This window comes from Hypanus sabinus, chromosome 9, assembly GCF_030144855.1.
Source record: "Hypanus sabinus isolate sHypSab1 chromosome 9, sHypSab1.hap1, whole genome shotgun sequence".
NCBI classification, from domain to species: Eukaryota; Metazoa; Chordata; class Chondrichthyes; order Myliobatiformes; family Dasyatidae; genus Hypanus; species Hypanus sabinus.
Genome location: NC_082714.1, coordinates 89,765,041 through 89,780,137, shown reverse-complemented (window position 1 = coordinate 89,780,137; position 15,097 = coordinate 89,765,041). Strand labels below are relative to the sequence as shown.

At 47.6% G+C, this 15,097-nt stretch overlaps 1 protein-coding gene across 3 annotated transcripts in view; it reads left to right on the top strand.

The window, feature by feature from the left end:
• The window catches only part of LOC132399601 (thrombospondin-3-like), a 112,132-nt gene that overhangs the window by 22,792 nt on the left and 74,243 nt on the right, over positions 1-15,097 (top strand). For all 3 annotated transcript variants that reach the window (XM_059980130.1, XM_059980131.1, XM_059980129.1), the window contains exons 6-9: positions 1,966-2,216; positions 4,284-4,386; positions 9,943-10,149; positions 12,263-12,516. In XM_059980130.1, coding sequence (XP_059836113.1) covers positions 1,966-2,216; positions 4,284-4,386; positions 9,943-10,149; positions 12,263-12,516 — 815 coding nt within the window. The remainder of the gene's footprint in view (positions 1-1,965; positions 2,217-4,283; positions 4,387-9,942; positions 10,150-12,262; positions 12,517-15,097) is intronic.

Below are 15,097 nucleotides of genomic sequence, written 5' to 3'. Positions count from 1 at the left end.
TGGTGGTGGGCACAGGGTGAGTTGGATGGAGTGGACAGTGGTGGTGGGCACAGGGTGAGTTGGGTGGAGTGGACAGTGGTGGTGGGCACAGGGTGAGTTGGGTGGAGTGGACAGTGGTAGTGGGTACAGGGTGAGTTGGATGGAGTGGACAGTGGTGGTGGGCACAGGGTGAGTTGGATGGAGTGGACAGTGGTGGTGGGCACAGGGTGAGTTGGATGGAGTGGACAGTGGTGGTGGGCACAGGGTGAGTTGGATGGAGTGGACAGTGGCAGTGGGTACAGGGTGAGTTGGATGGAGTGGACAGTGGTGGTGGGCACAGGGTGGTGAGTTGGATGGAGTGGACAGTGGTGGTGGGTACAGGGTGAGTTGGATGGAGTGGACAGTGGTGGTGGGTACAGGGTGAGTTGGATGGAGTGGACAGTGGTGGTGGGCACAGGGTGAGTTGGATGGAGTGGACAGTGGTGGTGGGCACAGGGTGAATTGGATGGAGTGGACAGTGGTGGTGGGCACAGGGTGGTGAGTTGGATGGAGTGGACAGTGGTGGTGGGTACAGGGTGAGTTGGATGGAGTGGACAGTGGTGGTGGGCACAGGGTGAGTTGGATGGAGTGGACAGTGGTGGTGGGTACAGGGTGAGTTGGATGGAGTGGACAGTGGTGGTGGGCACAGGGTGAGTTGGATGGAGTGGACAGTGGTGGTGGGTACAGGGTGAGTTGGATGGAGTGGACAGTGGTGGTGGGTACAGGGTTAGTTGGATGGAGTGGACAGTGGTGGTGGGTACAGGGTGAGTTGGATGGAGTGGACAGTGGTGGTGGGTACAGGGTGAGTTGGATGGAGTGGACAGTGGTGGTGGGTACAGGGTGAGTTGGATGGAGTGGACAGTGGTGGTGGGTACAGGGTGAGTTGGATGGAGTGGACAGTGGTGGTGGGTACAGGGTGAGTTGGATGGAGTGCACAGTGGTGGTGGGTACAGGGTGAGTTGGATGGTGTGGACAATGGCATAGTGGGTACAGGACCAGTTGGACGGAGTGGACAGCTGTGTACGGGGTGTGCAAAGGATTGGTCAGTTGGTTCATTATTGTCACCTGTAGAGTGAAAAACTTAGTTCTGCAAATCACCCAACAGATCATTTCATCAAGATTGCACGAGGGAGAAGCAATAACAGGATGTGGAATGAAGGTTGTGATGCTGAGGCTCTGTAAGGCATTAGCCTGACTGCAAGTGGAGTATTGTGAGTGGTCTTGGGCCCCTGTCTAAGAAAAGATGCGATGCCTTGGAGAGGGTCCGGAGGAGGTTCTCAACAATGATCCTTGGAATGAAAGGGTTAACGTATGAGGAGCATTTCATGTCTCTGGGCCTGTACTCGCTGGAATTTAGAAGAATGAAGGGGGATCTCACTGGAACATATCAAATATTGAGAGGCCTAAACAGAGTGGCTGTGGAGCGGATGTTTCCTACAGAGGGAGAGTCTAGGACCAGAGGGCGCAGCTTCAGAAGAGAGAGAGGAACGTCTGTTTAGAACAGAGATGAGGGGGAAATAATTTAGCCAGGGAGTGGCGAATCTGTTGCCACAGGTGCCTATGGAGGCCAAGTGGTTGGGTGTATTTAAAGCAGAGGTCGATATGCTCCTGGATAGTAAGGGCATCGAAGGGGCGAAGGCAGGAGAATGGGGTAAATAGATCGGTTATAATCAAATGGCGGAGCAGACCTGATGGGCTGAATGGCCTAATTCTGCTCCTGTGACTTATGTTCTCGTTGCAGAGGAAGTGTAGTGCAGGCAAAAGGTAGGATATAAGGAGCTCGAGGAGGTAGATAGTGAAGGCAAGAGGCCTGATCAATAGTCTTACCACAGGGAGATCGAAGGTGTTCTTGAGCCTGGTGCTGTGTGTATGGTGTACCTGGCGGTAAAGGCACAGTGGAGAGGCCCACAGAGCAACCAAGGGACAGTAACGGTCATTTTCTCTCAGTTCTCCTCCGCTACCTGAGGGAGGATGGGAAGATCCAGTCCGTGAGCATGCAGAACGCAGTTCTCGCCAACGGGAAGTCCCACTCCCTCGTCCTGCGGTTCAGCGGGCTGCAGCAGGGTCAGCTCGCTCTGGAACTCTACATCGACTGTCGAAGGGCGGACTCCAGCGTGGGCCTTCCGGCTATGGCCTCCATCCCCCCCAAGTTGGCCCAGACGATCACCAGGACCAGTAAGATATTCACGCATCCACAGGTGGGTTTGGGATCTGTTAGAGTTTTTATTTTGATCGCATGCCTTCGAGCCCAGTGAGGCCGCTCTGCCCAATTACCGGCCTTTGACTGATTAGCCTACCAACTGGTACGTCTTTGGACTGTGGGAGGAAACCCACACAGTAACGGGGAGACCGTACAAATTCCCTACAGATAGCGGTGCAGCCCAGTAGTGTAGCAGTTACCATAACAACAGGGCATTCCCTCATCATGTGGGGAGAATCGCAGGTGTCTCCCTCTCATTGCCCTCAGCGTGAGACGGAGACGGTAATCCTGCCGCTGTCTGTACACTCTTCCCGTGACGGTGTGGGTTTCCCCTCCCAGTCCAAAGACATACCGGTTAGTAGGTTAATTGTAAGTTGTCCTGTGGTTAGGCTAGGGTTAAATCACGGGTTGCTGGGCACTGCCTGTAACGCGCTTTATCTCAATAAATTAAAAAATGTGGTTTGAGGGTTCAGACTCCACGTGGGAGATGGGAGAGGTCAGAGGTCAGGGTTGAACTGAGGTCACGAGGCAGCAGCTGCCCTACCTGCCACGTCATGGGCTGCCCTGTATCGACGGGGAAACCTATGAACCATTCCTATGATATTTCCCCTGGACCCTGGATTGAAATCCCACAAAAATACAATGTGTGACCCTCTGCTCTGCGTGTTTAAGAAAACAATGCCCTCACCCACTGATTTATTTACTGATTGGGACACAGGCCCTTCGAACTGTGCCGCCCAGCATCCCATGATTCAACCTGAGCCTAATCAGAGAATAATTTACAACGACCGATTAACCTACTAACCGGTACGCCTTTAGACTGTGGGAGGAAGCCCAAGCGGTCATGGGATGAACGGGGAAGCCCCTCGCAGGCAGTGCCGGAGAGGAATTCCGAAGCCTTGACGCCCCGAGCTGTAATCGTGTCGCACTAGCTGCCATGCTACCGTGAAGCCGTAGTGGTTAGCGCGATGCTGTTCACAGCTCGAGGCGTTCTTGAGAGGCATCTAACGCATCTAAGACCCACCCTTGCGAGCCAGGGCCCGACACCCAGAATAATGAAAATTAGTATCCCTGCCCTAAAGAGTCTTCCCCTCACGTTCTGACCGAACCACCTGACCTTACAAACTCGGGGGGGGGGGGGCCCCCGGAGAACAGCCTGCCTTATCCCTCAGCCCCTGGTCCCCAGCAAAGTCAAAGTCAAGTTTAATATCGTCTGCACCAGTCCCTGTTCTGCACAGTTGCAATGAAAAACGTACTAGCAGCAGCCTGACAGGCTCAGAGCATCAGATGCACACCGTTCTCAAAGACAAGGTAGATTAAACACAAACTACAGACAATTCACACAAAAAAAGGACAGAATTAGAACAAAAAATACTTTGTTTCAGAGCAAAGTGACCATAAGACATAGCAGAATTAGGCCGTTCGGCCCATTTGATCTGCTCCACCATTCCATCGTGGCTGATTCATTTTCCCTCTCAATTCCCACTCTCCTGCCTCCTCGCCGTAACTTCTGCTGTCGTAACTAATCAAATAATTTATCGGCCTCTGCTTTAAGAGTACCCAATGACGTGGCCTCCACAGCCAGCTCTGAGAATGAATCCCACAGACTCACCACCCTCTGGATAAAGAAGTTCCTTCTCACCTCCGTTCTAAATGGACGTCCCTCTATTGTGCCCTCTGGTCCTAGACTCTCCCACATCCACTCTATCTAGGCCTTTTACCATTCAATAGGTTTCAATGAGACCCCCCCCCCCCCCACCCCAACAGAGGTTGTATTGATGCTGAAATCTAGTGATTAGGATTTTGCTGGCTGGTTCAGGAACCGAATGGTTGAAGGGAAGTAGCTGTTCCTGAACCTTCTGAACCTCCTGCCCGATGGAAGCTGGGAGAAGGTGGTGGGGATCTTTGATGTCTTCTTGAGGCCGCACCTCCTGGAGAAGCCCTCAGCGGTGGGGAGGGAGGGATGTGCCTGCGATGGACTGGGCTGAGCACACAACTCTCTGCTGCATCTTCAGGTTGCGTGACGTGTCTCCCTCCCGCTGACCGGTGTGTTGCCTCTGTTCAGGGTTCACTGGAGGAGCTGAAGGTGATTCCTGGAGGGACGTTCAGCCAGATGGGAGCACTGCAGGACTGTTCGCTTCAGGGCGATGACACTCCGAGGAACATGGGTATGGCTTAAGAGCATGAGAAGTAGGCGAGTGGATAGATTATCCAATGTCTCAGGCCCTGTGGCTGAATGAGTTCGCTGATACGGTTGGGCAGGGTACTGGTGAGGTCACACTGGGAGTCCAGTGCTCAGTTTTAGTCCCCTAATTTAAGAACGGTTATCTTGACATTGGGCCGTATCCAAAAGAGATCCACTTGGCCAATTTGTGGGATCATAAACCCAAGAGATTCTGCAGACAGAGTAACACACACAAAATGCTGGAGGAAATCAGCAGGTCAGGCTTCATCTAGGCAGTCAACGTTTCAGGCCCAGACGCTTCACGAGGTCACAAGATCCTGACAAAAGTTTTCAGTGCGAAACACTCCTCTCCGTAGATGCTGCCTGCCCTGCTGCATTCTGTGTGTGCGTTCTTGTGTTCACCCTGTGTGATTCAGAATTTAGAGTTTTTCGCATTTCAGAAAATTGATAATTATATTGATAATTAACTTGTCTCAGTGCGGGTGGAGTTTAGGACCCGGGGGAGCTCCGTACCTTCGCACATCCTCCCGTATATTTTAAATCATCTCTGGATTACTTATAATAGCTAATACAATGTATATGTTATGTAAATAGTTATACTGTATTGTTTAGGGAATAATGACAAGAAGTCTGTATATGCTCAAACAACGAGTGCTGGAGAGAGAACTTCCGAGTTTTCCTGAACCTCTTTTACGAATACTATTTATAGATTAATATACTGATAAATGAAATAGTGGGATAATTATAGACCATAAATACACTAGTACATTTTACTTCCAACAAAAACATTCAATAAAACATAAAAATATACAGCTTCAAATGAACCGAATCAAACACATGGTAAATGACTTATTGGAATAAATGCAGAACGTAAATACTGTAGGACAAATACAGGTTCAAACTAAGCTAAATATGTACAGGTACCTCCAGTTGAGTTGCATTACGTCTGGCAAACAAAGCTTAATACTCTACAGGTACCTGTTGGGCCAGGAACAGGATTCTCAAGTTATGAAGCAGCACTACAACAGACGGTGTTTTTAAAGACTTTTGAAGTGTCGGCTGTCTCATTAACATAGTTGATGTCTAAGCAATCTCTCTTTAACTGAGTAAACTGCCATAATCTCTCGCTCACTGATAAATGCCTGTTGTTCAAGGCCAGCAATGAACTGATCACACATTTTCACCATATCATCTGGGGAAAGTGTTCACTACGTCATCATCGTCACTAATACCTTCATGCTCATCTGTACTTAACACCATTTCAGCAATTTCCCCATCACTCACAGAATGCACAACAGGTGCATCATTGTCAATGTTCAGCATGTCTTCCATGTCAGCTTCCTCTAGCTTATTTACGTTTCCGTTCGATGACATTTTAACGTAAGTTACGAGGTTCGATATCATCATCTTTTCATTAGTGACACGAAATCCTTCAAAGACTTGATCTGTAGGCTTATTTGCATCAAACATCGTTGTAGGCCAAAGTCTGTGCCAAGCATTTGTTAATGTTAATTTATCAACATCATTAGCAACTCCGTAAATGGTATCCTAAACATGGGGGGGGGGGGAAGTAAATTGTGAAAACATTACGTTTCACAAGAAGTTCAGCGGGGGGTGTGCGAAGCAGTTGTCCAGGATGTTCCAGCTTTCTTCCGTCCAGCTGTGCCACTGGTACAGAGTGGTTATTGAACCGGTCAGAAACCATTTCTCGGGTTCCCCATGCTTTCTTGTTTGCATGATTATGCACAGGTAAATCGCGTAGGCCTTTCAGGCATCTTGGATGCTGGCTTTTTCCAGTCACTGCCAACTTCACCTAAGCTGATTAGGTATTTGCCTAGACGAGCAGGTGTACCTGATAAAGTAGCCACTGGGAGTATGTAGGAACCTGAAGGAGCGTATCGGAGAGGATGTTGAGATGTTTCCAATTGTGGGAGGGTTTGAGCAAGGGACCTATTCGGAGGAGGCAATTTAATATTGAGGTGCACATGATTCTCTGGACAAAGGCAGAGCATTGAGGGTATCTTAAGAAGAGGAAGATAAATTGAGGGTTTTGTGAGCCTCCAGAGTCCAGCATCTCCAGACTTGTGTCTTCATGAGGAATATGGGAAGTTGTATTTTGACGTTTTATAAAACGTTGGTGAGGCCTGATTTGGAGTATTGTGTGCAGTTTACACCATTCCTACCTACAGGAAAGATGTAAATAGGATTGAACGATAGGACGATAGATGTGAATAGGGTGTTGCCAGGACGATTTATAGGGAAAGGACTTTATTCTCTAGAACGTAGAAGACTGATAGAGGTATACAAAATTATGAGGGGTTTCCACTGAGGTTGGGAGAGACTAGATCTAGAGGTCAGGGGTTAAGGGTGAAGGGTGAAATACTTCAGGGGAACCTGAATAGGGTCCTCTTCCCTCAGGGAGTGGAACGACAAGCCAACAGAAACGGTGGATGTGGGTTTGATGGCAACATTTAAGAGAAGTTTTGATGAGAGGGGTATGAGAAGGGGGGGAGGGGATTATGGTCCAGGTGTGGGTCCATGGGACTAGGCAGAATAATAGCTCTGTTATTAAGGACATCAAAGGTTACAGGGAGAAGGCAGGAGAATGGCTTTGAGGGGGATAGTAAATCAGCCATGATGGAATTGCGGAGCAGACTCGATGGGCTGAATGGCCTAATTCCGCTCCTATATCTTATGGTCTAAAATTCACAGCCTGGTGGAACACCATCCAGCACTTATATCTCTATATCCCTGTTTAAAAAATCTCTGGAATAGTCCTTGTGTGATGGGATGCAATTGTGACCTCATTATGGCCTGTACACGTTACTGTCTGCTTGTACTTCACTTTCTCCATAACTGTAACGCTCTGTTCTGATTTCCGTGAGTGCTTTCCCTTGCTGTAATGAAACAATTGTATAAAGGGCTCTCAATGCGCAGTTTTACACTGTATCGAGTCAAGTTTATTGTCGTGTGTATACTAAATCAAAGGAGACGATGTTTCTCCGGACCTGGTTGTAAAGCACAGCAGTACACGTAACACACAAACAACACACAATAACTTGGGAAAGTAAGGATGAAATCTACAGATGAATTACACATAAATAAACTACCATGCATAGATTAAATACTGTAAGGTACAGAACAGATTAACTGGTGACACTTTGAATGTGATGCGGCAGTGAATTCAGAACCCTGATGGCCTGGGGGAAGAAGCTGTTTCCCATCCTGACCGTTCTTATCTCCTGCCTGAAGGTAGAAAGTCAAAGGGGATGCTGGATGGATGGGTGGAATCCTTGATAATACGAAGGACCCTGCATATGCAGAGCTCCTGATAACTGTCCCCGATGGATGCTGGGGAGACCCCTATGATTCTCTTGGCCGTTCTTACAGTCTATTGAAGGGACTTCCGGTCTGATGCTCAGCTGCTCCCATACCAAATGGAGATGCAGCTTGTCAGGACGCTCTCAATGGTGCTCCTGTAAAATTCAGTTGAGATGGGCGTGGAGGGAGCCGCGCTTGCCTCAACCTCCTGAGGAAGTGCAGGTGCTGCTGTAACTTCTTATTCAAGGAGGTGATGTTGAGGGATCAGGAGAGGTCGGCCATGATGTGAATTCTGTACACGTGGCAATAGTATTGTAAACCAATTTACCAAAATGTTTATTGTTATACCTTTAGTTTGCACTTTCAATGTTATTATCACCGACTTGTAGAACGTGAAACCTGTTATTTTGTGGCAAGGAAATAAAATAGCAAAGTATGTAATACAAAAATAACAAGTTGATATAGACTATTCAAAGTCGAAGTTCAAAGTATATATACACCACGAGCAACTCCGAGAATGGTTGTCTTGCAGACATTCACAGTAAATCCTAGTAACACGAGAATCAATGACAACACCCACAGCAGAGACAGACAAACAACTAATGTGCAAAAGACAACAAACTGCAAATACAGAAAAAAGAGAAAAAATAATAAGTAATAAATATGGAGAATATGAGATGTACAGTCCTTAAAAACGAGTCCAAAGATTGTCCATCGGTTGTGGAATCAGTTCAGTGACGGGGATGAGTGAAGTTATCCTCTCTGGTTCAAGAGCTTGTTAGTTGAGGGTTAATCGCTGTTCCTGATCCTGGTGGTGCGAGTCCTGAGGCTCCTGTACCACCTCCCTGATGGCAGCAGTGAGAAGAGAGCACGACCTGGGTGGTGGAGGTCCCTGATGATGGATGCTGCTTTCCTGCGACAATACTCCATGTAGTTATGGGGAGGGCTTTACCTGTGACGGACTGGGCCGTACCCAGCACTTTTTGTAAAGCTTTTTTTTCGTTCCCGGGCATTGGGTTTTCCATACCAGATCACGACTGTTCAGAAATCTGATGGCAGAGGGGAAGAACCAGTTTCTGAATCACTGAGTGTGTGTTCCGATGACAGTAATGAGAAGGGGGCCGAGGGAGTAAACATAGACATGTTTCTATGCAACCCCAGTAAATACTTAATGATTTAGTGTGTACTCTGTAGACATTTATTGTCTCAGATTGCAAACACTAATATATACATGATCTTTGTGGAGTGAGTGGTTTATAAAAATGGCAGAAACAAATTAAATAGTGAATTTGCAGCCTATGTCTCATCCCTTGTTGTGGTTTTGTTCTTTTTTTTTTCCTTTTGGTTGGAGCTACCGTTCCAATACCTAATTGATTTTGCTTTGAATTTATATTTTAGGTAAGTTTGCTCCTCTTAGTTAAACTTAAAATCAGGAACTAATTTCAGGGTCACGTGCAGCCACGGGGTCAGGGGGTGGATGTTCGTCTCAGCAGCCGGTGCCTATCACAAGTCACGCGACCACTGACACCAGGCAGATGATCTCTGAAGAGAGTCTTGTACAGACACTACCTAAAAGGCTGCAATGGTAAACTGTTTCTGTAGGAAAATTTGCCGACGATCATGGCCGTGGAAAGACCACAATCGCCAACATCATACGACAGGGGCACACAATGATGATGTCATATGACAGGGCACATAACAATGATGGTGTCCTTCAGTTGTCCAACCTTTGGGCACATCTGCACAGAGCGGTGTTGCAGGAAAGCAGCGTCCATCGTCAAGGGCCCCCACTACCCAGGCTGTGCTCTCTCCTTGCTGCTACCATCGGGCAGGAAGTGCAAGAGCCTTGGGTCCCACACCACCAGGTTCAGGAGCAGTTATTACCCCCCAACCTTCGGGTTGCTTAACTAGCATGGATAACTTCACTCACTTCAACTCTGAACTGATTCCACAACCTGCAGACTCACTTTCATGGACTCTCTACAACTCAATCTCTATTATTACTTTGCACAGTTTGTCACCTGTTGCACGGTGGTTGTTTGTCAGCCGTTATTTTGTTATTCGTAAATTTGATCGTATTTCTTTGTCTTCCTACAAGAGGAAGAACTTCAGGGAGCTGTAGGGTGACATTTGTCTGGTTTTATAATAAGTTCACTTTGAATTTCAAAGGTGACACGCTTTCAGATTCTGATTGTCATCTCTGCCTCCTTCCCAACAGTGATCGATTTCATGTCCGTACGCAACGTGATTCAAGAGGCCGCTGCGATGGAGAAGCTGGCCACGGACATCCTGGCAGTGAACGAGCTCTTCCTGGTGTCCACCTTCCACCTGCCGCCTGCACAGGGTGGCATCCTGCTGGGTTTCTACCACAAACGTGACAACACGCGCTACCTGGAGGTATCCGTGATGGGCAAAATCAACAGAGGTAGGGGGAGATTCGGGGGTACTGCAGTGGCTGGGACCCAGAGCAACAGGCAATCCGAACGGGAGGGTCTGTGGGGGTGGGGGTGTTCAGGTCAAAACCTTGCAGAGGGAAAGGGGGAGGTAGCCAGTGTAGAGCAGAGTGGGGGAGTGGTGAGACAGGGGCCAGAGAGATTTTTTTTGGAAAAAAGATCAGCTTTACACTCAGTGGCCACTTACTTAAATAATTACACCTGCACGTTAATGCAAATATCTAATTAGCCAATCACGTGGCAGCAACTCAAGGCACAAAAGCATGCGGACATGGTCAAGAGGTCCAGTTGTTGTTCAGACCAAACATCAGAATGAGGAAGAAATGTGTCTAAGTGACTTTGACTGTGGAATGATTGTTGGTGCCAGACGGGGTGGTTTGAGTATCTCAGAAACTGCTGAACTCCTGGGATTTTCACACACAGTAGTCTCTAGTATATAGAGAATGATGCAAAAACAACAAACATACAGCAAGCGGCAGTTCTTCGGGTTGATGAGAGGCCGGAGGAGAATGGCCAGACTGGTTCCAGCTGACAGGAACTCAGATAACCACATGTTACAACAATATGGCGCAGGAGAGTCATCTCTGAATGCACAACACATTGAACTTTGAAGTGGATGGGCTGCAGCAGTACAAGACCAGAAACACACACTCAGTGTACTTGTCACGTGTAGATTGAAACCCACACAGTGAAATGCATTGTTTGCTTCAAATCCAATCTGCGACGATCATGCTGGGGGCAGCCTGCAAGGTTTACCAATCTTCTGACGCCAGCGTAGCATGTCCAAAGCTCACTGCCCTCACTACATCTTTGGAATATGGGAGGAAACGGGACACGGGACACGTGGACACGGGAAGAACGTACAAACTCCTTATAGACAGAGGCGGGAATTGAACCCTGACCTGTTAGTTATTACAGTGCCAGTGACCCGGGTTCAATTCCCACTGCTTTCTATAAGGAGTCTGTATGTGATCGCGAGGGTTTCCTCCGGGCACTTCGCTTTCCTCCCACTTTCCAAAGACTTGCAGGTTAGTGGGTTAACGGGGGGTAATTGGTAGGCTTGTTGTTACCATGTTGTAGCTCTAAACAATAAATTTGCTAGGACCATGACGAGACAGTTTGGGAGATCAGGAGTTAATCTTCATTGCAAGGGAGGTCCATTCGAGAGCCTAACAGCAGTGAGATTGAAGATGTTCTTGAACCTGGTGGCATAAGTTCACAAGCTTTTGTATCTTCTGACCGATGAAAGGGGGAGAAGAGAGAATGACCGGTGTGGGAGGGGTCCTTGATTATGTTGGTTGCTTTGCTGAGGTGGTGTGGAAGTTGTGGTAAGGCAAGGGTTAATGACAATGTCCAGGCAAGGATTGCCTGGGGCAGTTGTAGTTAAGTGAGACCAGCTTTGCTTACTGCAGACAGACATGGGAGAATGACTGTGGCTTGTAATCAACCTAGAGGAACACGGCTCTCGTTTACACAGAACGGGGTGCTGGACACAGATGAAATAGGAATAATGGAACAATGTGAGATACACCCAACAACTGAGGGACAATTCCTTTACTAACTTCAAAGTGTCATCTGTTACCAGCTTGTAGTTTGTACTGGCTTTTAACACCTCCATTGTGAATGCCAATTGATCCTGCAGGTAAGTATTTCGAACAGTTATTGTTTGAACAATAATAACAGTTATTGACTGTTATTGACCCAAACGGGCAATATCTGCAACTGATAAGCCCATTCTGTATTTAAAGATAGCAGTTTTCTGTTCTGACCTCAGGACAGTGTGGGCGACGGGCCACACCGTTCCCCTTATGCACAAATAAAACAAAGCGTGGTTGAGTCGTGGGTGTGCATGTGTTCTGGGCCCGGTTATTTTATTTTATTTTTGGCGATGACAGCAGTGGGTATTGTAGAAGAGGTTGGTGGAAGGGTTGGCTGGTTTGTGTGATGCCCGGGCTGTGTCCGTCACTCTCTGCCGTTTATTTGTGCTGGGCAATTGCCGTGCCAAGGCACGATGCATCTTTCTGTGGTTTATCTGTAAAAGTTGGCGAGCGAGTGTTGGGTGCTGATTTGTCACGCTCTTCCCAGTGCTTCTCCGCTACCTGAGGGAGGACGGGAAGACCCAGTCTGTGAGCATGCAGAACGCGTGGCTGGCTGACGGGAAGCCCCACTCCATCATCCTGAGGCTGAGCGGGCTGCAGGACGACCAGGTCGCCGCGGAACTCTACGTCGACTGTCGAAGGGCGGCCTCCAGTGTGGGGCTCCCGGCCCTGGCGGCTATCCCCTCTGAGGCCACGGACACTATCCACACCAGGACCAGCAAAGTATTCGGACAGCAGCAGGTGAGCCCGGGAACTCGATTTGTCAGTGTCTGGGCATTCCTGTGGTCAGGAAGATGGGTGTCCCCCATTGCCTGGAGTATGTAGAGTTCAGGAACAGGCCTTTCAGCCCATAATTTCCATGCTGTACACATTGCTAAATTAAACTACACTCTGTCCCAGCATAATGCTACCCCAGAGAGCACTGATTCATTATGATGTGTTATTTCTTTAATTCATTAGTTCAGTTCTTTAATTTCTTTAGTTCAATTCTTTATTGAAATTTTTAAAAATGACAAGAATTCATTTGAAACAACACTTAAAACTTTTCGAGCGGCCACCATTACAGTAAACATTCAATCAGCCAATGAAAACGCTTTACTCACGCTCACAGCCAATCACGTATTAGTTCACTCTCTGCCTCCCCCACGTGTGTAAACGTTCTTGCTCCCTCCCCAACTTATTCCATTTTTTCGCCCGTAATGTTTGGAAAACAGCCTGCAACTTCGAGTGAGGGTAGTACATCTGAGATGTCTAGGAAAAGCTTTAGCATGGATGGGAAACTGCAAGTGAAGCTGATGTTGGCGCTTCTTTGAAATCGGCTGTATCGACGATCAGAACAATTATAAAAAATGCAGACAAGATAAAAGCTTTTCCAATGACGACTTCAAAGTTAGCGTCAATGGAAGTGACTCATTTAAGGAGCCATTTGTTTGAAAACATGGGAAATAGACTAAATATATGGGTAGATGACCAAACACAATGAACCAACATGCTGATAATAATGGAAAAGGCAAGAAGCATCTTCAATCATATTCAAAAGAAGATATGTCAGTAACATTCGCAGCCAGCAGAGGCTGGTTTGATAGATTTAAACAACGCAGGAACCTCCACACCCTGTGTATCTCTGCTGAGCGGCTAGTGCCAGACTGCAAGGCAGCACGGGATTTTCCTGTAGCACTGAAGGCCACAAGAGAAGAGGAAACACCAGCAAGAAATCTCACCATGAAGTTCTTCACACTAGCGTCACCACTATCGTACACGTCGTCGAAATCGACCCTGACTGGGAGCGAAGCAGTAAGGCGAAGAGACGGGTGTTCTCCACATGATTTCCCGCTGCCGAAGACTGCTCCAGGAAAGGAAACTTAAGAAGAGGGCATTCAAATCTCGCAGCCTACATCTCGGGTTTGATTTGCTTTATCAGACACACAGACGTCCATTTACGTAGTCATAGTGACCCCGCATAGCGCTGATTTTCAGGGTGCCCCCGCCTCTGAGGCTGAGTTAAGCAGGGTCTGGGTGTAAATCTCTTCTAACCTGCATATTATCCATATCTCTCCATTCCCTGCACATTAACCTCCTACCTAACAGCCTCATAAACACCTCTGCTGTATCTGCTACCACCACCACTCCTGGCAGGCCATTCCAGGTAAACAAAGAACTTGCCTCACACTTCCCGTTTAAACTCCCCTCCTCTCACCTGAAATGCTGCGCTTTAGTATTTAACTTCTCACATTAGGGAGAGAAAAAAAGATTCTGACTGTCTACTCATTTTAAGCCTCTCACAATGTTATAAACCTTTATCAGGTCTACACTCTGGAGAAAACAACCCAAGTTTGTCCAATTTTTCCTTGTAGCTGATGCCCTCTAAACCAAGTAAATCTCTTCTGTATCCTTTCAGAGCCTCCACACCCTTCCTGTGATATAGGGATGACCAGAATCGTACACAGTCCTTTAAGTGTTGGCTGACGGGGTGGAGATACATCTCTACCGAAGGAGGTGTGAGGAGCTCCTTCCCTCCACTAACCTGCAGGTCACCCTTGGGCAAGGTGTGGCTCCTGCTTAGCCCCTGATCAGGGTCACATGAAGTCATGGGAGCAGCTGGTGGATGGTCGTATGAGCAGATGGTGCATGTCTATCACAAGTCCTGGTTGTGTGACCACAGACACCAGGCAGACAATCTCTGAACGGTATTGATAATGGCTGGGGTCACTCGTCTTGTAAAGACTCTGCCCAGAAGAAGGCAATAGCAAATCACTCCTGTAGATGCTGCTGATCTTGAACAACACACATAAAACGCTGGAGGAACTCAGCAGGTCAGGCAGCGTCTATGAAAATGAATGAACAGCTGACGTTTTGGGCCGAGGCTGTTTGTCCAAAGTAAGCCATACACCATCTCTTTACATGTGTGGCCAGAATTAGGTGCCGTGGTAGCATAGTGGTTAGCAGGACACTGTTACAGCTCGGGATGTCAGAGTTCAGAGTTCATTTCCAACGCTGCCTTTAAGGATATATGTCCTCCCTGTGACTGTGTGTGTTTCCTCCGGGTGCTCTGGTTTCCTCCCACAGTCCAAAGACACACTGCTTTGTAGGTTAATTGGTCATTGTCTTGTGTTGTGGCTGAAAGGAGTTTATAATTGAGAGCTTAACATTGTATCTGAAGGACAGGCAGGTCAGCAGAGGGGGTGAGGTGGCTGTGTTGGCAAAAAATGTAATCAAATTCTTATAAAGATGTGACATAGGATCAGAAGATATAGAATCCTTGTGGATAGAGTCAAAAAACTGGAAGGATAAAAAGGCCCCGATTTGAGTTGTATACAGGCCT